The sequence below is a fragment of the Oncorhynchus keta genome, chromosome 1 (assembly GCF_023373465.1).
Source record: "Oncorhynchus keta strain PuntledgeMale-10-30-2019 chromosome 1, Oket_V2, whole genome shotgun sequence".
NCBI classification, from domain to species: domain Eukaryota; kingdom Metazoa; phylum Chordata; class Actinopteri; order Salmoniformes; family Salmonidae; genus Oncorhynchus; species Oncorhynchus keta.
Window position 1 is genome coordinate 91,432,172 of NC_068421.1, and position 27,393 is coordinate 91,459,564.

The 27,393-nt window shown below is 44.2% G+C and overlaps 1 protein-coding gene across 2 annotated transcripts in view; it reads right to left on the minus strand.

Annotated features, from left to right (window-relative positions):
• The window catches only part of atf6 (activating transcription factor 6), a 112,547-nt gene that overhangs the window by 4,651 nt on the left and 80,503 nt on the right, over positions 1-27,393 (minus strand). For both annotated transcript variants that reach the window (XM_052465669.1, XM_052465672.1), the window contains exon 15: positions 12,461-12,545. In XM_052465669.1, the coding sequence (XP_052321629.1) occupies positions 12,461-12,545 (85 nt within the window). The remainder of the gene's footprint in view (positions 1-12,460; positions 12,546-27,393) is intronic.

Sequence of the window (27,393 nt, forward strand, 5' to 3'; positions counted from 1 at the left end):
AATGCTTATAACAACCGTGCTACCAATCCAGCCAACCGAGCCGCCAATCCAGCCGCCAATCCAGCCAACCGAGCCGCCAATCCAGCCAACCGAGCCGCCAATCCAGCCAACCGAGCCGCCAATCCAGCCAACCGAGCCGCCAATCCAGCCAACCGAGCCGCCAATCCAGCCAACCGAGCCGCCAATCCAGCCAACCGAGCCGCCAATCCAGCCAACCGAGCCGCCAATCCAGCCAACCGAGCCGCCAATCCAGCCAACCGAGCCGCCAATCCAGCCAACCGAGCCGCCAATCCAGCCAACCGAGCCACCAATCCAGCCAACCGAGCTACCAATCCAGCCAACCGAGCTACCAATCCAGCCAACCTAGCTACCAATCCAGCCAACCTAGCTACCAATCCAGCCAACCTAGCTACCAATCTAGCCAACCGAGCTACCAATCCAGCCAACCGAGCTACCAATCCAGCCAACCTAGCTACCAATCCAGCCAACCTAGCTACCAATCCAGCCAGTTCTCCTTCAATACTAAAGCTGCAATACATTTTTATTGGTCATACACAGGTTTAGCAGATATTATTGTGAGTGTAGCGAAATGCTTGTGCTTCTAAACTCAGCAAAAAAATAAACTTCCCCTTTTCAGGACCCTGTCTTTCAAAGATAATTTGTAAAAATCCAAATAACTTCACAGATCTTCATTGTAAAGGGTTTAACACTGTTTCCCATGCTTGTTCAATGAACCATAAACAATTAATGAACATGCACCTGTGGAACGGTTGTTAAGACACTAACAGCTTACAGACGGTAGTCAATCAAGGTCACAGCTATGAAAACTCAGGACACTAAAGAGGACTTTCTACTTACTCTGAAAAACACCAAAAGAAAGATGCCCAGGGTCTCTGATCATCTGCGTGAACGTGCCTTAGACATGCTGCAAGGAGGCATGAGGACTGCAGATGTGGCCAGGGCAATAAATTGCAATGTCCGTACTGTGAGATGCCTAAGACAGCGCTACAGGGAGACAGGATGGACAGCTGATCGTCCTCGCAATGGCAGACCACGTGTAACAACACCTGCACAGGATTGGTACATCCGAACATCACACCTGCGGGACAGGTACAGGATGGCATGCACAACCCCTCGATCAGTGCTCAGACTGTCCGCAATAGGCTGAGAGAGGCTGGACAGGGCTTGTAGGCATCTCCGGCAACAACGTCGCCCATGGGCACAAACCCACCATTGCTGGACCAGACAGGACTGGCAAAAGTGCTCTTCACTGACGAGTTGCGGTTTTGTCTCACCAGGGGTGATGGTCGGACTCGCGTTTATTGTCGAAGGAATGAGCGTTACACCGAGGCCTGTACTCTGGAGCGGGATCGATTTGGAGGTGGATGGTCCGTCATGGTCTGGGGCGGTGTGTCACAGCATCAGCGGACTGAGCTTGTTGTCATTGCAGGCAATCTCAACGCTGTGCGTTACAGGGAAGACATCCTCCTCCCTCATGTGGTACCCTTCCTGCAGGCTCATCCTGACATGACCCTCCAGCATGACAATGCCACCAGCCATACTGCTCGTTCTGTGCGTGATTTCCTGCAAGACAGGAATGTCAGTGTTCTGCCATGGTCAGCGAAGAGCCCGGATCTCAATCCCATTGAGCACGTCTGGGACCTGTTGGATCAGAGAGTGAGGGCTTGGGCCATTCCTCACAGAAATATCCGGGAACTTGCAGGTGCCTTGGTGGAAGAGTGGGGTAACATCTCACAGCAAGAACTGCCAAATCTGGTGCAGTCCATGAGGAGGAGATGCACTGCAGTACTTTTAGGCTGGGTTTCTGTACAGCACTTTGAGATATCAGCTGATGTACGAAGGGCTATATAAATACATTTTATTTGATTTTATTTGATTTAATGCAGCTGGTGGCCACACTAAATAATGACTGTTACTTTTTATTTTGACCCTCCCCCTTTGTTCAGGGACACATTATTCAATTTCTGTTAGTCACATGTCTGTGGATCTTGTTCAGTTTATGTCGCAGTTGTTGAATCTTATTATGTTCATACAAATATTTAGACATGTTAAGTTCGCTGAAAATAAACGCAGTTGACAGTGAGAGGACGTTTCTTTTTTTGTTGAGTTTATTAGAATTCACTGGTTTCTCGCAGTTATTTATCCCAGGAAAAGGGAGTTTGGTTTGGGCAGGAAATCTCGGTATCCCGGTATTCAACCCTACAAAGAACGAGCTCTCAAAAACCCCATAGGTGGAGTAAACAGATAGTTGGACGTCTATGAACACGCTGTCATACATCACCCCGACGAGTCATCACATTGATGAGAAGTGGGACATTAAGTCCCTCCCATGTACAAAAAAAACAGCATTTTGTCAGGTTCTCTGTTGCCCACTGAGAACAAGGAGGAGAGGAACACAGCAGAGAATCCTAAAACGGCATTAACTACGATTGTTGCTGAGTGGTAGCAACGTCTACAGACCCGGCCTGATGTCGAGCGACGCCTACAGACCCGGCCTGATGTCGAGCGACGCCTACAGACCCGGCCTGACGTCGAGCGACGCCTACAGACCCGGCCTGATGTCGAGCGACGCCTACAGACCCGGCCTGATGTCGAGCGACGCCTACAGACCCGGCCTGATGTCGAGCGACGCCTACAGACCCGGCCTGATGTCGAGCGACGCCTACAGACCCGGCCTGATGTCGAGCGACGCCTACAGACCCGGCCTGATGTCGAGCGACGCCTACAGACCCGGCCTGATGTCGAGCGACGCCTACAGACCCGGCCTGATGTCGAGCGACGCCTACAGACCCGGCCTGATGTCGAGGGTCGCCTACAGAACCGGCCTGATGTCGAGCGACGCCTACAGAACCGGCCTGATGTCGAGCGACGCCTACAGAACCGGCCTGATGTCGAGCGACGCCTACAGAACCGGCCTGATGTCGAGCGACGCCTACAGAACCGGCCTGATGTCGAGCGACGCCTACAGAACCGGCCTGAGGTCGAGCGACGCCTACAGAACGGGCCTGATGTCGAGCGACGCCTACAGAACCGGCCTGATGTCGAGCGACGCCTACAGAACCGGCCTGATGTCGAGCGACGCCTACAAAACCGGCCTGATGTCGAGCGACGTCTACAGAACCGGCCTGATGTAGAGCGACGTCTACAGAACCGGCCTGATGTAGAGCGACGTCTACAGAACCGGCCTGATGTAGAGCGACGTCTACAGAACCGGCCTGATGTAGAGCGACGTCTACAGAACCGGCCTGATGTAGAGCGACGTCTACAGAACTGGCCTGATATAGAGCGACGTCTACAGAACTGGCCTGATATAGAGTGATGTCTATAGAACCGGCCTGACAGAGTGACGTCTACAGAACGGGCCTGATGTAGAGCGACGTCTACAGAACTGGCCTGATGTCGAGTGACGTCTACAGAACTGGCCTGATGTCGAGCGACGCCTACAGACCCGGCCTGATGTCGAGCGACGCCTACAGACCCGGCCTGATGTCGAGCGACGCCTACAGACCCGGCCTGATGTCGAGCGACGCCTACAGACCCGGCCTGATGTCGAGCGACGCCTACAGACCCGGCCTGATGTCGAGCGACGCCTACAGAACCGGCCTGATGTCGAGCGACGCCTACAGAACCGGCCTGATGTCGAGCGACGCCTACAGAACCGGCCTGATGTCGAGCGACGCCTACAGACCCGGCCTGATGTCGAGCGACGCCTACAGACCCGGCCTGATGTCGAGCGACGCCTACAGAACCGGCCTGAGGTCGAGCGACGCCTACAGAACCGGCCTGAGGTCGAGCGACGCCTACAGAACCGGCCTGATGTCGAGCGACGCCTACAGAACCGGCCTGATGTCGAGCGACGCGCTACAAACCGGCCTGATGTCGAGCGACGTCTACAGAACCGGCCTGATGTAGAGCGACGTCTACAGAACCGGCCTGATGTAGAGCGACGTCTACAGAACCGGCCTGATGTAGAGCGACGTCTACAGAACCGGCCTGATGTAGAGCGACGTCTACAGAACCGGCCTGATGTAGAGCGACGTCTACAGAACTGGCCTGATGTAGAGCGACGTCTACAGAACTTGCCTGATATAGAGTGACGTCTATAGAACTGGCCTGATGTAGAGTGACGTCTACAGAACTGGCCTGATATAGAGTGACGTCTACAGAACTGGCCTGATATAGAGTGACGTCTACAGAACTGGCCTGATATAGAGTGACGTCTACAGAACTGGCCTGATATAGAGTGACGTCTACAGAACTGGCCTGATATAGAGTGACGTCTATAGAACTGGCCTGATATAGAGTGACGTCTACAGAACTGGCCTGATATAGAGTGACGTCTACAGAACTGGCCTGATATAGAGTGACGTCTACAGAACTGGCCTGATATAGAGTGACGTCTACAGAACTGGCCTGATATAGAGTGACGTCTACAGAACTGGCCTGATATAGAGTGACGTCTACAGAACTGGCCTGATATAGAGTGACGTCTATAGAACTGGCCTGATATAGAGTGACGTCTATAGAACTGGCCTGATATAGAGTGATGTCTATATAACTGGTGGGGGCTCCTCTGCTAGGTTTCTGTCCCCAGTGATTAGGTTGAGTTAGGAGTAGGACCATTTGAACACAACTACTGCTGACAGCACTGTTGTCCTCAACCTCCTGTTACACTCTGCCACTATGCAGTGAACCTAAAATCCACAAAATCGGAAAGACGCCGCAGGGTGTGTATGTGAGTGAGTGAGAGAGAGACAGAGACAGGAGACAGAAGAGAGAGGACAGAGAGACAGAGAGGAGACAGAAGAGAGGAGACAGAAGAGAGAGGACAGAGAGGGAAGACAGAAGAGAGAGGACAGAGAGAGGAGACAGAAGAGAGGAGACAGAAGAGGAGACAGGAGAGAGGAGACAGGAGACAGAGAGAGAGAAGAGAGAGAGAGACAGAGAGAGTGAGAGGAGACAGAAGAGAGAGGAGAGAGAGAGACAGAGACAGAGAGAGACAGAGAGAGGAGACAGAAGAGAGTAGACAGAAGAGAGGAGACAGGAGACAGAGAGAGAGAAGAGAGAGAGAGACAGAGAGAGTGAGAGGAGACAGAAGAGAGAGGAGAGAGAGAGACAGAGACAGAGAGAGACAGAGAGAGGAGACAGAAGAGAGGAGACAGGAGACAGAGAGAGAGAGAAAGAGACAGAGAGAGAGAGAGAGGAGACAGAAGAGAGGGGAGAGAGAGAGAGAGAGAGAGAGAGAGAGAGAGAGAGTAGAGACCGAAGAGAGAGGAGAGAGGGAGAGAGAGAGAGAGAGAGAGAGAGAGGAGACAGGAGAGAGGAGACAGGAGACAGAGAGAGAGAAGAGAGAGAGAGACAGAGAGAGTGAGAGGAGACAGAAGAGAGAGGAGAGAGAGAGAGACGATGGCCCCCAGGAAAAACACCTGTAATCAAAAAATGATGTCAGTCATTTCCAAACATTCTTTGATTCTAAACACGTCGCTTCCAATTGATTGAGCTCCTTTCAAACGAAGGGGATCGTTAAACATAACAGAGAGAGAGAGAGAGAGAGAGTCCTTCACTCCATTTAAGGAGCCAACCCTTCAGCCAGAAATATTTGGGAAATCATAGAACGTCAACTAACTTTTACAGAATCAATTAACCATAGACATACCACTGTTCAGAAATAGCCAATGACCTACATCATCCAATCCAATGTATTTACAAAGCCCAGCTGATGTCACAAAGTGCTGTACAGAAACCCAGCCGAAAACCCCAAACAGCAAGCAATGCAGGTGTAGAAGCACGGTGGCTAGGAAAAATGACATCAAAGTCCCAATCCCGAATTGCATGTTATTGTTCAGGACAGACCAAACGATGGTTCCCTATTAGCAAAACCGATCCCCTCCCTCCAGATGAAAGCCATTTGGTAACTGGGGGGGGGGGCATTCCTAATGCAGAGCAAGACAGCTGGAAAGAATTACCCTCCCTTCCTCTGCCATGGAGCACTAATGGTATTGAGTTATTTTTTCTATTTTAAGGGTCTGGGCCCAACTAAAGATGCATTCGGAAAGTATTCAGGCCCCTTGACTTTTTCCATATTTTGTTTCAGCCTTATTGTAAAAAGGATTAAATACAAAAAGATCCTCATCAACCTACACACAATACCTCATGGCAAAGCGAACAGGTTATTACCTCATGGCAAAGCGAACAGGTTTTTACCTCATGGCAAAGCGAACAGGTTTTTACCTCATGACAAAGCGAACAGGTTTTTACCTCATGGCAAAGCGAACAGGTTTTTACCTCATGGCAAAGCGAACAGGTTTTTACCTCATGGCAAAGCGAACAGGTTTTTACCTCATGGCAAAGCGAACAGGTTTTTACCTCATGGCAAAGCGAACAGGTTTTTACCTCATGGCAAAGCGAACAGGTTTTTACCTCATGGCAAAGCGAACAGGTTTTTACCTCATGGCAAAGCGAACAGGTTTTTACCTCATGGCAAAGCGAACAGGTTTTTACCTCATGGCAAAGCGAACAGGTTTTACCTCATGGCAAAGCGAACAGGTTTTTACCTCATGGCAAAGCGAACAGGTTTTTACCTCATGGCAAAGCGAACAGGTTTTTACCTCATGGCAAAGCGAACAGGTTTTTACCTCATGGCAAAGCGAACAGGTTTTTACCTCATGGCAAAGCGAACAGGTTTTTACCTCATGGCAAAGCGAACAGGTTTTTACCTCATGGCAAAGCGAACAGGTTTTTACCTCATGGCAAAGCGAACAGGTTTTTACCTCATGGCAAAGCGAACAGGTTTTTACCTCATGGCAAAGCGAACAGGTTTTTACCTCATGGCAAAGCGAACAGGTTTTTACCTCATGGCAAAGCGAACAGGTTTTTACCTCATGGCAAAGCGAACAGGTTTTTACCTCATGGCAAAGCGAACAGGTTTTTACCTCATGGCAAAGCGAACAGGTTATTACATTTTTGTTGTTGTTGAATTACCTTATATACATTAGTATTCAGACCCTTTGCTATGAGACTCGAAGTTGATCTCCGGTGCATCCTGTTTCCATTGATCCTCCTTCTCCCACGATTGCTTGGTTTGGCCTTGCGGGCAGCCAGCTCTAGGAAGAGTTTTGGTGGTTCCAAACTTCTTCAATTTAAAAATGATAGAGGCCACTGTGTTCTTGGGGACCTTTAATGCTGCATCCATTTGTTGGTCCTCTTCCCCAAATCTGTGCCTCGACACAATCCTGTCTCGGAGCTCTACGGACAATTCCTTCGACCTCATGGCTTGGTTTTTGCTGACATGCACTGGCAACTGTGGGACCTTATAGACAGGTGTGTGCCTTCCCAAATCATGTCCAATCAATTGAATTTACCACAGGTGGACAACAATCGAGTTGTAGAAACATATCGAGGATGATTACATTTACATTTAAGTCATTTAGCAGACGCTCTTATCCAGAGCGACTTACAAATTGGTGCATTCACCTTATGACATCGAGTGGAACAGCCACTTTACAATAGTGCATCTAAATCTTTTAAGGGGGGTGAGAAGGATTACTTTATCCTATCCTAGGTATTAGGTGTCCTAGGTGTGATGATCATTGGAGCTCAATTTCGAGTCTCATAGCAAAGGGTCTGAATACTTATGTAAATAAGGTTTCTGTTTTTAATCGTTAACATTTTAATTTTTATTTTTTAAATATACATTTGCAAAAAATTCTAAAAACCAGTTTTCGCTTTGTCATTATGGGGTATTATGTGTAGATTGGAAATCTGTCAGAGCTAAAGATGTACATTCACCAGCTTCAGTATTATATATACACACACACACCTCTGTTTAAAACAAACATTATAGATCTACTATGGTCCTCAGACACTGTAATCTGTGCCACATGAGACTTTAAAAGGTTGATACCAGACTGTGCAGGAAAGGGTTAAATGGGGTCTTCTGTGTAGGTCAGTCTCTCAGTTAAGGAATGTGATCATAGTAACACAGCAAATCTGGGAGAAATAGGATATTAGTACCCATGTTAGCAGATGTTCACTATCTCAAAACACCACACAATTATTATTATATATATTTTTTAAGTGCAAACAACTAAAGGTCCTTAAAATAAGTGAGCAAAGTACATCTGGTAGGATTTTAAATAGATTTATTTGCAAATTACGGAGGAAAATAAGTATTCGGTCACCTACAAACAAGCAAGATTTCTGGCTCTCACAGACCTGTAACTTCTTCTTTAAGAGGCTCCTCTGTCCTCCACTCGTTACCTGTATTAATGGCACCTGTTTGAACTTGTTATCAGTATAAAAGACACCTGTCCACAACCTCAAACAGTCACACTCCAAACTCCACTATGGCCAAGACCAAAGAGCTGTCAAAGGACACCAGAAACAAAATTGTAGACCTGCACCAGGCTGGGAAGACTGACTCTGCAATAGGTAAGCAGCTTGGTTCGAAGAAATCAACTGTGGGAGCAATTATTAGGAAATGGAAGACATACAAGACCACTGATAATCTCCCTCGATCTGGGGCTCCACGCAAGATCTCACCCCATGGGGTCAAAATGATCACAAGAATGGTGAGCAAAAATCCCAGAACCACACGGGGGGACCTAGTGAATGACCTGCAGAGAGCTGGGACCAAAGTAACAAAGCCTACCATCAGTAACACACTACACTGCCAGGGACTCAAATCCTGCAGTGCCAGACGTGTCCCCCTGCTTAAGCAAGTACATGTCCAGGCCCGTCTGAAGTTTGCTAGAGAGCATTTGGATGATCCAGAAGAAGATTGGGAGAATGTCATATGGTCAGATGAAACCAAAATATACCTTTTTGGTAAAAACTCAACTCGTCATGTTTGGAGGTCAAAGAATGCTGAGTTGCATCCAAAGAACACCATACCTACTGTGAAGCATGGGGGTGGAAACATCATGCTTTGGGGCTGTTTTTCTGCAAAGGGACCAGGACGACTGATCCGTGTAAAGGAAAGAATGAATGGGGTCATGTATCGTGAGATTTTGAGTGAAAACCTCCTTCCATCAGCAAGGGCATTGAAGATGAAACGTGGCTGGGTCTTTCAGCATGACAATGATCCCAAACACACCGCCCGGGCAACGAAGGAGTTGCTTCGTAAGAAGCATTTCAAGGTCCTGGAGTGGCCTAGCCAGTCTCCAGATCTCAACCCCATAGAAAATCTTTGGAGGGAGTTGAAAGTCCGTGTTGCCCAGCAACAGCCCCAAAACATCACTGCTCTAGAGGAGATCTGCATGGAGGAATGGCCCAAAATACCAGCAACAGTGTGTGAAAACCTTGTGAAGACTTACAGAAAATGTTTGACCGTGGTCATTGCCAACAAAGGGTATATAACAAAGCATTGAGATAAACTTTTGTTATTGACCAAATACTTATTTTCCACCATAATTTGCAAATAAATTCATTACAAATCCTACAATGTGATTTTCTGGATTTTTCCCCCTCACTTTGTCTGTCATAGTTGAAGTGTACCTATGATGAAAATTACAGGCCTCTCATCTTTTTAAGTGGGAGAACTTGCACAATTGGTGGCTGACTAAATACTTTTTTGCTCCACTGTACATTCAAACAGTTTTGATTTGGCAGGTGGGTGTGCATGCATTTACCACACTTCCTGGAATTGAAATGGACATATATTTTTTGTGCGGTATAATAAACTAACATCTTACAGAGTCAGTATAATCTCCTTGAATACCACTACAATCATTGTTGGGGATTCAGGACATTTAGTGGGAAAACGGCTATCGGATTTCACTATTTACGTGACTTCAGTAAACTAAGTGACCAATGTGGCCTTAAGCATTCCACCCTGACGAGACGGACCAAGAACAATGTTTACCTTCATTCATCTACAACAACGCCCCAGAGAGAGAGAGAGAGAGAGAGCGAGAGTCTTTACCAATATAATGCCGTGCTCTTCCCTCCCTGCTGAGTAACAATATCATGTTCCACTGACTGACTCCCTCCCCTTGGCTAGCTCCCCGCTAATCAATTCAGATGCTACATACAGAGCCAGAATGAAGGGAGGAAGGGATAAACACAGAGGGAAAGAAAGAGATAAGACAATAAACACAATTTTGACCAACAAAAAAAAAGAGATAAAAATGTGAAGAAGAGAGAGCAAGAATCATTCTGTAATAACGGGGCCAGTTGAAAAGCCAAGCACAACAGAATCATTCATTTAATTATTCACACTCATCTTTTGGCTTCAGTATCTCTCAAAACAACGACAAAAACCCTTCCAAGTCAGTTTAATGCTCTTGTTCACTGTGTGGGGATGATGCTAACCCACTCAAGACAGTACTGCAGCAATAAGGTACAGTACGTAGCCTAGCATGGGTGCCAAACATGGAGTCGGGTCATCTCTATGGCCTTTGTTCTCCCATTAAATCAGTATCAGTGGTCCAGCCAGCCAAGAGAAGGACCATAGAGAAAACAAGACCACGATGTTGTCATGGAAATCAAGGCCAAAACACAAACAGATGTTCAGTTAGGACAGCACAGAAAATACTTTGGGCCACACGAGAATGACAAATATAATAAACAACTAGTTCAGACAGAAATATCAACCGATCACGCAGGTCTTGAGGTGAACAGGTTTGCTTGTGGATGAGATAAGAGAACCTGATCCGATCCTGTGGTGCCCAAAGCAACAGTGTGGTTTTTGTGTAATAAATGACTGGTTTCTGAGACAGCCTTACACCCTAGCATAGTGAACTATGACTTGGATGACTGCTCTTCAAATGAGCTGATAGCTCAAAACACACTTCCTAATGGTTAACACATACACTATGTGAAAATATAGCCATGTGGTCTGATCGTGATTGGCTCATGTGCATCTACTCACACTTCTTACTTCCTGTTAAATTAGCCAATCAACGGCCTGATTGAGGTCTAGCAGTACAATACGGTTTAGTTAGAGATGACTTTACTTAGATTTGTGTGTATTAGTTATTATTGTTGTGGAATTAGATGACTTGTTAGATACTGCTGCACTGTCGGAACTAAACTCAGCAAGTCCTGTCTGGTCCAGCGATGGTGGGTTTGTGCCCATAGGCGACGTTGTTGCCTGCCTGCCTTACAACAGGCCTACAAGCCCTCAGTCCAGCCTCTCTCAGCCTATTGTGGACAGTCTGAGCACTGATGGAGGGATTGTGCATTCCTGGTGTAACCCAGGCAGATGTTGCCATCCTGTACCTGTCCCGCAGGTGTGATGTCTGCAGTCCCATGCCTCTACACCTAAGGCGCATTCACGCAGATGAGCAGGGACCCTGAGTCAGTAGAAAGGCCTCTTTTAGTGTCCTAAGTTTTCATAACTGTGACCTTGGTTGACTACCGTCTGTAAGCTGTTATTGTCTTAACGACCGTTCCCCAGGTGCATGTTCATTAATTGTTTATGGTCCATTGAACAAGCAGGGAAACAGTGTTAAAACCCTTTACAATGAAGATCTATGAAGTTATTTGGATTTTTACAAATTATCTTTGAAAGACAAGGTTCTGAAAAAGGGACGTTTCATTTTTTGCTGAGTTTAGAAGCACAAGCATTTCGCTACACTCACAATAATATCTGCTAAACATGTGTATGTGACCAATAAATGTTTTATTTGAGTTAGCCAATCAACGGCCTGATTGAGGTCTTACAGTACCAGTGCCAACTATCTAACATGGCAGCTTTCATCTGAGAGCTTTAAAGCCGGTTTTACACTTTTATCCAAAGCGACTTAAAATACTGAGTGCATCAATTCTTGTGCTTTTTCGTACTGGTCCCTTCCCTTCTAGGTAGAGTTCCTCTGTCCAGTGTCTGTGTTCTTCTGCCCATCTTAATCTTTTCTTTTTATTGGCCAGTCTGAGATATGGCTTTTTCTTTGCAACTCTGTCTAGACGGCCAGCATCCCGGAGTCGACTCTTCACTGTTGACGTTGAGACTGGTGTTTTGCGGGTACTATTTAATGAAGCTGCCAGTTGAGGACATGTGAGGTGTCTGTTTCTCAAACTAGACACTCTAATGTACTTGTCATCTTGCTCAGTTGTAAACCGGGGCCTCCCACTCCTCTTTCTATTCTGGTTAGAGCCAGTTTGCACTGTTCTGTGAAGGGAGTAGTACACAGCATTGTACGAGATCTTCAATTTCTTGGCAATTTCTCACATGGAATAGCCTTCACTTCTCAGAACAAGAATAGACTGACGAGTTTCAGAAGAAAAGGTCTTTGTTTCTGGCCATTTTGAGTCTGTAATGTTGATGTTCCAGATACTCAACTAGTCTAAAGAAGGCCAGTTGTATACATCAATCAATTTGTGAAGAAACCCAGAGGACAGGAAGACAAAAAGAGAGCGAGAGACAGAGAAGAAGAGAAGAAGAAGAGAAGCCATTAAATGTACAGTCTATGGTGACAGATCTGTAGTAGAGTTGACTTACCATTAATGTTCATGGCTGGCAACACCACGGACATCTTGGGCCTACTTCCTTTGTTGTGGCTGGTAGCGGGAAGTAAAAGGTGATCCTGAGAACAAGGAAAAGAACATCAAAAAAGTTAAAAGGTCTAACATAATGAAGCACACTTTGACCTTAGCGAAGACTTCAACACACCAGATCAACGGATGTCAAACTGGAGTTCAAATCTTCGGATTAGGGTTAAAGGTCAGAAGACTATGTTCATCAGATAGCTGGCTTTATAATGAAGGATTAGGGTTAAAGGTCAGAAGCATGAAGCACACCGTGACCCACACATCATATACCACATAACATCAGACTACAACTTTTTAGTAATAACCACACGGTAGTCATAGAAACTGAAAAATACACGGATGTTCATCAGACAAGACGGCTTTATAGTGAAGGTGTGAAAGGAACCCTGTGGTTGCTATTTGTTAATCAAAGGGAAAAACCCCATCGACCCACAGCTCTGTCCGTATGACGTCAATCTGTCTGTCTGTAGCGTCTCGAAGACAGTTTGACCAAATTCAGTCCAGTCAGTCAGTGGATGAGCTACTGACTAACGGCTAACTGTAGAAAGCAACAATATCTCTCTAATGCTCCACTAAACCCTACAGTACATCTATAGTGTCATCACACTACAGGACATTATCTCTAATGCTCCACTAAACCCTACAGTACATCTATAGTGTCATCACACTACAGGACAGTATCTCTAATGCTCCACTAAACCCTATAGTACATCTATAGTGTCATCACACTACAGGACAGTATCTCTAATGCTCCACTAAACCCTACAGTACATCTATAGTGTCATCACACTACAGGACATTATCTCTAATGCTCCACTAAACCCTACAGTACATCTATAGTGTCATCACACTACAGGACAGTATGTCTAATGCTCCACTAAACCCTACAGTACATCTATAGTGTCATCACACTACAGGACAGTATGTCTAATGCTCCACTAAACCCTACAGTACATCTATAGTGTCATCACACTACAGGACATTATCTCTAATGCTCCACTAAACCCTATAGTACAGCTATAGTGTCATCACACTACAGGACAGTATGTCTAATGCTCCACTAAACCCTACAGTACATCTATAGTGTCATCACACTACAGGACATTATCTCTAATGCTCCACTAAACCCTATAGTACAGCTATAGTGTCATCACACTACAGGACAGTATCTCTAATGCTCCACTAAACCCTACAGTACATCTATAGTGTCATCACACTACAGGACAGTGAGGCGCCAGTACAGACAATCCAAACAGAATCCAGAGTTTACAGTGAGTTCAGGAAGTCACAGCTAAAGGCCACAAGCAACATGAAAGCATCTCCCATCTCTGGTCATAAACATGCTAATCACAAATCAGATGGCTACCATATGGGATAGTCTCTGTCAACGGTCTCTCTCCCCACCTTGGCTTCAATAAGTAGTTAAATACTTCAGAGGTGAAATAACCAAAACTCTTAATATTAACGTATGGCTCTGCCTTTAGATGTTTAAGGAGATTAAAAACCCTTGGTCTCTGAGACAATTACATAAATAATAATAATAATAATAATATATGCCATTTAGCAGACGCTTTTATCAAAAGCGACTTACAGTCATGTGTGCATACATTCTACGTATGGGTGGTCCCGGGAATCGAACCCACTACCCTGGCGTTACAAGCACCATGCTCTACCAACTGAGCTACAAAAGGCAAGGATTATAACCCGAACATGGTATCCATCTTGAAGTGACAACTGAAATGTGGAACTCAATTTGTAATAAATGAGACAGCAAACACAGAGAGAGCACCATCGCCCTTTATGGTTGTGAGGGCTGGGGTTCGCTCACCAACCAAGAATTCACAAAATGGGACAAACGCCAAATTGAGATTCTGCAAAAGTATCCTCTGTGTACAAGGCAAAACACCAGATAATGCATGCAGAGCAGAACTAGGCAGATACCCGCTAATTGTCGTCACCTACGGAGAGATGAACCTGAAGAAGAGTCCCGAAGCAAACTGGTCCTGGGGCTTTGTTCACAAACAGACCCTACAGAGCCCCAGGACAGCAACACATTTAGACACAAACAAATCATGAGAAAACTAAAAGATAATAACTTGACACATTGGAAATCATTTTTTAAAAACAGAGCAAACTAGAGTGCTATCTGGCCCTAGAGAGTACACAGTGGCAGAATACCTGAATACCGTAGGCAGACCTGGCTCAAGAGAAGACAGGCTATGTGCACACGACCCACAAAATGAGGTGGAAACTGAGCTGCACTTCCTAACCTCCTGCCAAATGTATGACCACAGACACAAATTTCCCTCAGATTACACACAACCACAAATAATTTGAAAACAAACCCAATTTTGATAAACTCCCATGTATATTTAGTGAAATACCACAGTGTGCAATCACAGCAGCAAGATGTATGACCTGTTGCCACAAGAAAAGGGCAACCAGTGAAGAACAAACACCATTACAAGTACAACCCACATACAGTTGAAGTTTGAAGTTTACAAACACTAAGATTGGAGTCATTAAAACTCGTTTTTCAATCACTCCACACATTTCTTGTTAACAAACTATAGTTTTGGCAAGTCAGTTAGGACATCTACTTTGTGCATGACATGTCATTTTTCAAACAACAGATTGTTTCACTTATAATTTACTGTATCACAATTCCAGTGGGTCAGAAGTTTAAGTTGACTGTGCCTTTAAACAGTTTGAAAAATTACAGAAAATTATGTCATGGCTTCAGAAGCTTCTGATAGGCTAGTTGACATCATTTGAGTCAATTGGCGGTGTACCTGTGGATATATTTCAAGGCCGACCTTCAAACTCAGTGCCTCTGTTTGACATCATGGGAAATATCTATAGAAATCAGCCAAGACATCAGAACATTTTTTTTAGACCTCCACAAGTCTGGTTCATCCTTGGGAGCAACTTCCAAACCCCTGCAAGTACCACTTTCATCTGTACAAACAATAGTACGCAAGTATAAACACAGTGGGACCGTCATATCGCTCAGGAAGGAGACGCATTCTGTCTCCTAGAGATGAACGTACTTTGGTGTAAAAAGTGCAAATCAATTCCAGAACAACTGCAATGGACCTTGTGACGATGCTGGTGGAAACAGTTACAAAAGTATCTATATTCACAGTAAAAATAGTTCTATATCGACATAACCTGAAAGGCCGCTCAGCAAGGAAGAAGCCACTGCTCCAAAACCGCCATAAAAAAAGCCAGACTACGGTTTGTAACTGCACATGGGGACAAAGATCGTACTTTTTGGAGAAATGTCCTCTGGTCTGATGAAACAAAAATAGAACTGTTTGGCCATAATGACCATCGTTATGTTTGGAGGAAAAAGGGGGAGGCTTGCAAGCCGAAGAACACCATCCCAACTGTGAAGCTCGGGGGTGGCAGCATCATGTTGTGGGGGTGCTTTGCTGCATTAGCGATTGGTGCACTTCACAAAATACATGGCATCATAAGAAAGGACAATTATGAGGATATATTGAAGCAACATCTAAAGACATCAGTCAGGAAGAAATAATTCTCTACTATTATTCTGACATTTCACATTCTTAAAATAAAGTGGTGATCCTAACTGACCTAAAACCGGGAATTTTTACTACGATTAAATGTCAGGAATTGTGAAAAACTGAGTTTAAATGTATTTGGCTAAGGTGTATGTAAACTTCCGACTTCAACTATATATTATTACTTGTGAATGATGCCCAGATTGTGTGCAGTAAGGCGTCTGCTAAATGACTTAAATGTAAATGTAAGAAGCACATTAAACCGCTTTAAATCTTGTCTGCTAAATGAACTAGCGTAGCCAACAGCCATATGGCATAGCAAGATCAGGGCCTAACATTAGGACAATTCAGAGTATTCTGTTCTTCTGAAATACCTTTTCTTCATATCATGTTTCTTTAGACCTGTCTAAAATAAATCATGGATTAGAGAGAGAGAGAAAGACAGAGAGAGAGAACTAAAAGAGAGACCTAGAGAGAGATAGAGAAAGAAGTGGTTCTCATCTAGATGAAATGACAGAGTGTTGTTTAGATAGAGACATGCGTAGCTGACATGTGTGACCCAGCCGGTCTCTCTTGAGAATGCCTACATATTGTGCCACCACTTCTGTCACTATCAACCTGCTCTGCACAAGGCCTACATGGTTCAAACCTGGCATCACATAAACTCAGGGCCTTAGATTCAATGAAGAGAACTCCTCTTTCACTCCTCTGTCTGTCTGTCTGTCTGTCTGTCTGTCTGTCTGTCATTTTTTAAAATATTTTTATATATATTGACTTTCAATGACTTTCCGTCCCTCCCTCCCTCCCTCCCTCCCTCCCTCCCTCCCTGTGCTTAATGGCTGTTGTTTCCCTCTGACTTTTTACTTAACTCCAGATAGCCCCCTTTAATTAGTCTATAGTTCTGCTGCTCTGGGGTTTATTCTTGCACCAACATTGACAACATTTTGGCAAAATGGTTGATCACTACAAAATGGTTGATCACTACAAAATGGCTGATCACTACAAAATGGCTGATCACTACAAAGAATGAAAAGCTAGAGAGAATGAACAGGGTCCGTATCCACAACGTCAGAGTTCGGCTTTCGAGCTAAACCGTATGCGGTGTGTCACTTCTCTTGCGTTCATTGCAAGCAGAGTCAGGGTATATGCAACAGTTTGGGCCGCCTGGCTAATGGTGAACTAATTTGCCAGAATTTTACGTAATTATGACACAACGTTGAAGGTTGTGCAATGTAACAGGAATATTTAGACTTATGGATGCCACCCGTTAGATAAAATACGGAACGGTTCCGTCTTTCACTGAAAGAATAAACGTCTTGTTTTCAAGATGATAGTTTCCGGATTCAACCATATTAATGACCTAAGGCTCACATTTCTGTGTGTTATTATGTTATAATTAAGTCTATGATTTGATAGAGCAGTCTGACTGAGCGATGGTGGGCACCAGCAGGCTCATAAGCATTCATTTAAACAGCACTTTCGTGTGTTTTGCCAGCAGCTCTGCTGTTTATGACTTCAAGCCTATCAACTAGAGATTAGGCTGGTGAGATTAGGCTGGTGTAACGATGTGTGATGTGAAATGGCTAGCTAGTTAGCAGGGTGCGCGCTAATAGCATTTCAAACATCACTAGCTCTGAGACTTCGAGTAGTTGTTCCCCTTGCTCTGCATGGGTAACGCTGCTTCAAAAGATCTCTGGATGAGTTATCTGTAGAGCTGCCATTTTGTCCCTGTGCTTCCTGCTAGCGTTTTTTAACCGCCGTTCCTCCGTTCTTCTCTCCTCTGCTCCGTGTAAACATGCTGCTCTTCCTTCAGACAAGCATGCGACGCAACATTTTCTCTCATTCGCTTTCACCTGTAAATGTCCACACTCACCGAAAATGACTTTCGATAGCTACCAGCTATGCGTGCATAACTTTATAAGCTGGTATTTGCTTTGTCTTTCTAATTAGTTTATATTACTTTTCACTAGTAGCATTCAGCTAACAACGTCTATCTGATTTCGCTATAATTCTTTTGCAAATGTTGCTAGTATTCTGGTAATAGGGACCCAATGGGGTTTTCTTGTGTTTTTAGCGCCCCCTTGTGTACTAAGACGGTAATACCCTATATCCCGGGATGAGAGAAGGACAATACGATATGAAAATATGGATACCCAGATCAGCACTCTTACTCAGAGCTTTGTGGATATGGGCCCAGGTCTACGTTTCAGTTCTATCATTATGGAAAATCAGACTAAGTTGAGCAACTGGACCCCAGTCCTGCTGCTCTTCTCAGAGCCCTTCCTGCTGCAGAGGCTGCCTGCCAATCTGACATGGCTGCTGCTACCATGGCGACGGTCAGAGCAGGTTGCTGGAACGTTGCTGGACGCCGGTCTCAGGAACCTCTGACCTCAGCTCACACTTCCATAAAGCCAGTAAAGCCACAGGTACAGCATACTGAGATGATGGTGACCGCGGCATGTTCGCAAAATGACCTAAACATGACTGGGTTTTGTCCAGATCTATTCTTTCCGTCACCGCAGTCTCATTTCACACTGCCACAAAACCACAGGTAACGTAAAGCTATACATTTTTATTTTACCTTTATTTAAACTAGGCAAGTCAGTTAAGAACAAATTCTTATTTTCAATGACGGCCTAGGAACAGTGGGTTAACTGCCTGTTCAGGGGCAGAACGACAGATTTGTACCTTGTCAGCTCGGGGATTTGAACTTGCAACCTTTCGGTTATTAGTCCAACACTCTAACCACTAGGCGTTCCTCTAAATGTCGCAGCTCTGAACGTCACAGTCCACACGGTCAGAGTGGATACAGGGTGCAGAGACTGACCACTGTCACAGCAGACTACAGTACAGGAAGGCAAGAATTAGTGCCTCTAGTTAGTCTGCTATAGAAAATGTTGGATTTAAAACAAATCTCAAATGAAGTCCAGAGTTTTGGCAGACTTTACAGTCACATCACCATCACACGAAGGGGAACAAAAACAAAAGCCACACCCCCTCTCAGGGAAACACCCCGCTGAAACCCAGGAAACACCCTTCTGAAACCCAGGAAACACCCTGCTGAAACCCAGGAAACAAAACACAAGCAAATAACAAAGCAGCAGAGCTAATAAAGGACTGTAAAAAATGTAAACGATCACCGTGGACAACGGGGTGACAAGCTGTGAGCTCTGTACGTTACAGAGCTAGAGGAGTTCCCTTCCTCTCTCCTTTAGCGGTCTCTCCATCCCTCCATCTTTCTCCATTTCAGACTCCCTCCGTCAATCTCTACCTTCATCACCTCTCTCATAAAATCATTACAGAATTGATCCCTTTTAAGCCTCTCGTGATGCTGTTGACAAGGGTGGAAAAGTCAGCCATTAACTATACCAATATAAAGACTTCTGATACACCTTTTCCCTCAGAGACCATGAGGAATATGGCTGTGTCTCAACAGAGATCATGGAGGAAGAGACATCCAATATGGCTGTGTGTCAACAGAGATCATGGAGGAAGAGACATCCAATATGGCTGTGTCTCAGAGATCATGGAGGAAGAGACATCCAATATGGCTGTGTGTCAACAGAGATCATGGAGGAAGAAACATCCAATATGGCTGTGTCTCAGAGATCATGGAGGAAGAGACATCCAATATGGCTGTGTCTCAACAGAGATCATGGAGGAAGAGACATCAAATATGGCTGTATCTCAGAGATCATGGAGGAAGAGACATCCAATATGGCTGTGTGTCAACAGAGATCATGGAGGAAGAGACATCCAATATGGCTGTGTGTCAGAGATCATGGAGGAAGAGACATCCAATATGGCTGTGTCTCAGAGATCATGGAGGAAGAGACATCCAATATGGCTGTGTGTCAACAGAGATCATGGAGGAAGAGACATCCAATATGGCTGTGTGTCAACAGAGATCATGGAGGAAGAGACATCCAATATGGCTGTGTCTCAACAGAGATCATGGAGGAAGAGACATCCAATATGGCTGTGTCTCAACAGAGATCAAGTATGGTTTAAAGTCTTAAGACTATTGACGAGTGAGCACTGAGGTCAAAGGTTAGAGGTCTTTCCCTGGCCAGACTACGCTGTCCAGTCCAGCTCAGTTCCTTCTCTAACCAGATAGATTGGCACTTGACCTTTTTTTTTTTTTACAAATCAGGGCTCGATTCAATCCGTGGCGTAGAAAATCTGCTTTGTAGTAGCGCAGTTTAAATTTAAAGGTATTTTTAGATTGTGCCGACATATGCAGCGTTTACCGTGACCGCAGTCTGAGCAAACTCGGAAACATTGCCTTTAAATGTCAATCGCGCAATAATGCTGATCTTTTGTCCTACTGATTGAATCAAGCCCTTAACTTATATTTAAAAGGGGAGTCTCACTGAGGTCAGAAGACCTCCTTCCCATCAACAACATGTGATGACCAAAGAGAACACAACTGTCGTCTAGTAGTAGTAGTAGTAGTAGTAGTGATGATGGTGGTGGTGGTGGTAGTAGTAGTAGTGATGATGGTGGTGGTGGTAGTAGTAGTAGTGATGATGGTGGTGGTGGTAGTAGTAGTAGTGATGATGGTGGTGGTGGTAGTAGTAGTAGTGATGGTGGTGGTGGTAGTAGTAGTAGTAGTGATGATGATGGTGGTGGTGGTAGTAGTAGTAGTGATGATGATGGTGGTGGTAGTAGTAGTAGTGATGATGATGGTGGTGGTAGTAGTAGTAGTGATGATGATGGTGGTGGTAGTAGTAGTAGTAGTGAGGTGATGATGGTGGTGGTGGTAGTAGTAGAGTGATGATGGTGGTGGTGGTAGTAGTAGTATGATGATGGTGGTGGTAGTAGTAGTGATGATGGTGGTGGTAGTAGAGTGATGATGGTGGTAGTAGTAGTGATGATGATGGTGGTGGTGGTAGTAGTAGTGATGATGATGATGATGATGATGGTGGTAGTGGTAGTAGTAGTGGTAGTGGTAGTAGTAGTGATGATGGTGGTGGTAGTAGTGATGGTGGTGGTAGTAGTAGTAGTAGTAGTAGTAGTAGTAGTGATGGTGGTGATGATGATGGTGGTGGTGGTAGTAGTAGTAGTGATGATGATGATGATGGTGGTGGTGGTAGTAGTAGTAGTGATGATGATGGTGGTGGTAGTAGTAGTAGTGATGATGGTGGTGGTGGTAGTAGTAGTAGTGATGATGGTGGTGGTGGTAGTAGTAGTAGTGATGGTGGTAGTAGTAGTAGTAGTGATGGTGGTAGTAGTAGTAGTAGTAGTAGTAGTAGTAGTAGTAGTAGTAGTAGTAGTAGTGATGGTGGTGGTAGTAGTGATGGTGGTGGTAGTAGTAGTAGTAGTAGTAGTAGTAGTAGTAGTGATGATGATGATGATGATGATGGTGGTGGTGGTGGTAGTAGTAGTGATGATGATGGTGGTGGTAGTAGTAGTAGTGATGATGGTGGTGGTGGTAGTAGTAGTAGTGATGATGGTGGTGGTGGTAGTAGTAGTAGTGATGATGATGGTGGTGGTAGTAGTAGTAGTGATGATGGTGGTGGTAGTAGTAGTAGTGATGATGATGGTGGTGGTAGTAGTAGTAGTGATGATGATGGTGGTGGTAGTAGTAGTAGTGATGATGATGGTAGTAGTAGTAGTGATGATGATGGTAGTAGTAGTAGTGATGATGATGGTGGTAGTAGTAGTAGTGATGATGGTGGTGGTAGTAGTAGTAGTGATGATGATGGTGGTGGTAGTAGTAGTGATGATGATGATGGTGGTAGTGGTAGTAGTAGTGGTAGTGGTAGTAGTAGTGATGATGGTAGTAGTAGTAGTAGTAGTAGTAGTAGTAGTAGTGATGGTGGTGGTAGTAGTAGTAGTAGTAGTTGTAGTGATGATGATGATGGTGGTGGTGGTAGTAGTAGTAGTGATGATGATGGTGGTGGTAGTAGTAGTGATGATGATGATGGTGGTAGTAGTAGTGATGATGATGGTGGTAGTAGTAGTGATGATGATGATGGTAGTAGTAGTAGTGATGATGATGATGATAGTAGTAGTAGTGATGATGATGATGATAGTAGTAGTAGTGATGATGATGATGATAGTGGTAGTAGTAGTGATGATGATGATAGTGGTAGTAGTAGTAGTAGTGGTAGTAGTAGTAGTGATGGTGGTAGTAGTAGTAGTGATGATGGTAGTAGTAGTAGTGATGATGATGGTGGTGGTAGTAGTAGTAGTAATGATGGTGGTGGTAGTAGTAGTAGTGACGATGATGATGGTGGTAGTAGTGATGATGATGATGGTGGTAGTAGTGATGATGATGGTGGTGGTAGTAGTGACGATGATGATGGTGGTAGTAGTAGTGACGATGATTATGGTGGTAGTAGTAGTGACGATGATGATGGTGGTAGTAGTAGTGACGATGATGATGGTGGTAGTAGTAGTGACGATGATGATGGTGGTAGTAGTAGTAGTAGTAGTGATGATGATGGTGGTAGTAGTAGTAGTAGTAGTGATGATGATGATGGTAGTAGTAGTAGTAGTAGTAGTGATGATGATGGTGGTAGTAGTAGTAGTAGTGATGATGATAGTGGTAGTAGTAGTAGTAGTGATGATGATGGTGGTAGTAGTAATGATGATGGTGGTGGTAGTGGTGGTAGTAGTAGTAATGATGATGGTGGTAGTGGAGGTAGTAGTAGTAATGATGATGGTGGTAGTGGAGGTAGTAGTAATGATGATGGTGGTAGTGGAGGTAGTAGTAGTAATGATGATGGTGGTAGTGGTGGGAGTAGTAGTAGTAGTAATGATGGTGGTGGTGGTAGTAGCAGTAGTAATTATGATGGTGGTGGTAGTGGTGGTAGTAGTAGTAGTAATTGATGGTAATAGTAGATATATCAGAGGTATAACTGATACTAGTGGTAATGGTAGTAGTAGTAGTAGTAGAGATATAAATGATACTAGTGGTAATGGTAGTAGTAGAGATATAAATGATACTAGTGGTAATGGTAGTAGTAGAGATATAAATGATACTAGTGGTAATGGTAGTAGTAGTAGAGATATAAATGATACTAGTGGTAATGGTAGTAGTAGTAGAGATATAAATTATACTAGTGGTAATGGTAGTAGTAGTAGAGGTATAAATGCTACTAGTGGTAATGGTAGTAGTAGAGATATAAATGCTACTAGTGGTAATGGTAGTAGTAGAGATATAAATGATACTAGTGGTAATGGTAGTAGAGATATTAGAGGTATAAATACTACTAGTGGTAATGGTAGTAGTAGAGAGATAAATGATACTAGTGGTAGTGGTAGTAGTAGTAGTAGAGATATAAATGATTCTAGTGGTAATGGTGGTAGAGATGTTAGAGGTAGTAATGCTACTAGTGGTAATGGTAGTAGAGATATTAGAGGTATAAATGATACTAGTGGTAATGGTAGTAGAGATATTAGAGGTATAAATGATACTAGTGGTAATGGTAGTAGTAGAGATATAAATGATACTAGTGGTAATGGTAGTAGTAGAGATATAAATGATACTAGTGGTAATGGTAGTAGTAGTAGTAGTAGTAGAGATATTAGAGATATAAATGTTACTAGTGGTAATGGTAGTAGTAGAGATATAAATGATACTAGTGGTAATGGTAGTACTAGTAGTAGTAGTAGAGATATTAGAGATATAAATGTTACTAGTGGTAATGGTAGTAGTAGAAATATAAATGATACTAGTGGTAATGGTAGTAGAGATATTAGAGATATAAATGATACTAGTGGTAATGGTAGTAGTAGAAATATAAATGCTACTAGTGGTAATGGTAGTAGTAGAGATATAAATGATACTAGTGGTAATGGTAGTAGTAGAGATATTAGAGGTATAAATGATACTAGTGGTAATGGTGGTAGTAGAGATATTAGAGGTAGTAATGCTACTAGTGGTAATGGTAGTATTAGTGCTAATAATAGTGGTGGTAGCATTCATGTGTAGTAATAATAGTAGTAGTTCATATTATTTAGTAGATTATCCTATTACTCTTCACTGTTATATTTTGATTGTTATTTAACATTATTTTAAATCACTTTTAAATTATTATAATAAATTATTTTATTAAAACGTCAAATCAAATCAAATTTTATTAGTCACATGCGTCGACTACAACAGGTGCAGACCTTACAGTGAAATGCTTACTTACGAGCCCCAAACCAACAATGAAGTTAAAAGAAAATAAGGATAAGAATAACAGATAAATGTAACAAGTAATTAAATGCGGTAGCAGAGAGAACAGTCTATGACTAGGGTGGCTAGAGTCTGACCATTTTTAGGGCCTTCCTCTGACACCACCTGGTATAGAGGTCCTGGATGGCAGGAAGCTTGGCCCCAGTAATGCAGTCAGAGGCCGAGCAGTTGCCATACCAGGCTGTGATGCAACCAGTCAGGACGCTCTCGATGGTGCAGCTGTAGAACCTTTTGAGGACCTGAGGATCCATGCCAAATCTTTTCAGTCTCCTGGGGAGGAATAGGTTTTGTCGTGCCCTCTTCACAACCGTCTTGGTGTGCCAAGGAACTTGAAGCTCTCAACCTGCTCCACTGCAGCCCCGTCGATGAGAATGGGGGCGTGCTCGGTCCTCTTTTTCCTGTAGTCCACAATCATCTCCTTTGTTTTGATCACGTTGAGAGAGAGGTTGTTGTCCTTGCATCACACGGCCAGGTCTCTGACCTCCTCCCTTTCGTCGTTGATCAGGCGACACTGTTGTGTCGTCAGCAAATTTAATTATGGTGTTGGAGTCGTGCCTGGCTGTGCAGTCATGAGTGAACAGGGAGTACAGGAGGGGACTGAGCACGCACCCCTGAGGGGCCCCTGTGTTGAGGATCAGCGTGGCGGATGTGTTGTTACCTACCCTTCCCACCTGGGGTCGGCCTATCACGAAGTCCAGGATCCAGTTGCAGAGGGAGGTGTTTCGTCCCAGGGTCCTTAGCTTAGTGATGAGCTTTGAGGGCACTATGGTGTTGAAAGCTGAGCTGTAGTCAATGAATAGCAATCTCATATAGGTGTTCCTTTTGTCCAGGGGGGAAAGGGCAGTGTGGAGTGCAATAGAGATTGCATCACCTGTGGATCTGTTGGGGCGGTATGCAAATTTGAGTGGGTCTAGGGTTTCTGGGATGAGGGCCTTTCAAAGCACTTCATGGCTACAGATGTGAGCGTTATGGGTCGGTAGTCATTTAGGCAGGTTACCTTAGTGTTCTTTGGCACAGGGACTATGGTGATCTGCTTAAAACATGTTGGTATTACAGACTCGGACAGGGAGAGGTTGAAAATGTCAGTGAAGACACTTGCCAGTTGGTCAGCGCATGCTCTGAGTACACGTCCTGGTAATCCGTCTGGCCCTGCGGCCTTGTGACTGTTGACCTGTTTAAAAGTTCTTACTCACATCGGCTGCGGAGAGTGTGATGTATGTATATTGTATACATTGTTGCTCATGGCAATAAAGCAGCTTGAATTAGAGAGAGCGAGAGAAAAAAAAGAGAGAGAGAGAGAGACAGAGCCTAGAGGTGGTGAGAAGAGGAGATCAGGAAAGAGAAAAATAGAAATAGATAATGATGGAGTACAGAATTAGAGAAGAAAGAGAGAAGAGAGAGAGAAGGAGAGAGCGAGAGAAAAAAGAAAGAGAGAGAGAGAGAAGGAGAGAAGAGAGAGAGAGAGAGAAAGAGAGAGAGAGAGAGAGAGAAGGAGAGAAGAGAGAGAGAAAGAGAGAGAGAGAGCCTAGAGGTGGTGAGAAGCAGGTCAGTTTTAATCCTCCGGTATGTTCCGACTCAGCCTTGGCCACAGGACCATGAACACGTCTTTGTTTGAACGGACGGCAGGAAGAGGTTCAAATTTACAAGCCTGTTTTCGACTGCAATTAGTCATTACCTAACATTAGCTATTTTTCCAATAAACAATGTCATTAAGTGTCCTTTTTTCTCAGTCCTTGGCCCAGTTTAGAGTGTCTGGAAGTGCAGCGGTAGAGTCTACAAAGGGATGGAACGGAGAACATGGGGATCCAGGGCTTTATGGAAGTAATTATAATTTAGGGAAACTTGTGCAACCTTTAACAGATTTGGTCTCCTTTTGTTTAGTCAGAGCTAGAGCACAAGAAGTGTGTACGGGAGAGGTCAATCCAGGCTAGGTTACGTAGACCTGTGTCTGCTCGCCAGGATTGGGTATGTTACTTTCTAAATGGAATCTGTTACGGTTACTAGTCTCCTGTCCAAAATTGATATCAGTAACGTAACTTTCAGATTACCCAAAATCAGTAACGTAATCGGATTACTTTCAGTTACTTTCCCCCTATTACTTTCCTCTTTTAAGAGACATTAGAAGACGACAAAAATTATCCATCAAACACATTTGGTGTGTCATCATAGAGGTCTCTGATTGGTGGTCATGACTTGGCGTGTCACCATATAGAGGTCTCTGATTGGTGGTCAGACTCTCTCAGGTAAAACAAAGTTAAACTCAGTAGTGAAGTGAAGTGTAAAATCACCGGGGATGCTTTCTCCAGAAGAAAAATTCATATTACAACCTGTTCTTTGATAAGCGAGTTGTTCGCTGTATAATAATAATAATAATAATATATGCCATTTAGCAGACGCTTTTATCCAAAGCGGCTTACAGTCAGTCATGTGTGCATACATTCTACGTATGGGTGGTCCCGGGAATCGAACCCACTACCCTGGCGTTACAAGCGCCATGCTCTACCAACTGAGCTACAGAAGGACCATAACCTGATAGCTCATAGGACTTGGAAAAAGGGGAGTCGTACACTCTAGGAGCTCAGATGCAATACTTGTATAACCAACGTTTCGAGAGCCAAACTGTCTTCAAATGCCTTGCCAATGTGATATATAGGCCTTAAGACGAGACAATAAGCAGAATAAATTCAACCACATCTTTGTTTCATCAAAAAAAACAGAGAGTAACCTCTAGACACAGTTTAACTGATGATTATGAATGGCTTGGGGATAGGCTAGAAAGAGGAACTACACCCTTCCTTCCCTTCTCACCCAAATCCAAACCTTAACACAGGCAGAGGTGTGAGCTGACTGATGCTAACGTCTTGGACCTGGCCCCTGGATGTAGATTAGACCTAATAGCCTGTCTCAGTCAGTGTCTGATGACTTTACGGGCTTTCACCCAGCATCTGTGATGTTCTGCCTAGACAATACATAACAGACATGTACATAGATCTATCTCTCTCTCTCTCTCTCTGAGAAAACATCAGATCTGTCCTTTAGAAGAGAGAGGAGCACACAGGGTGGCCAAGAACAGCAGAGCAGTCGATCCATCTGTATTCCATCAGCATTTGCAGTGTTTTTCCTTGTATATGTTATTAATAATCCATAAGTCCATCCATCTGTATT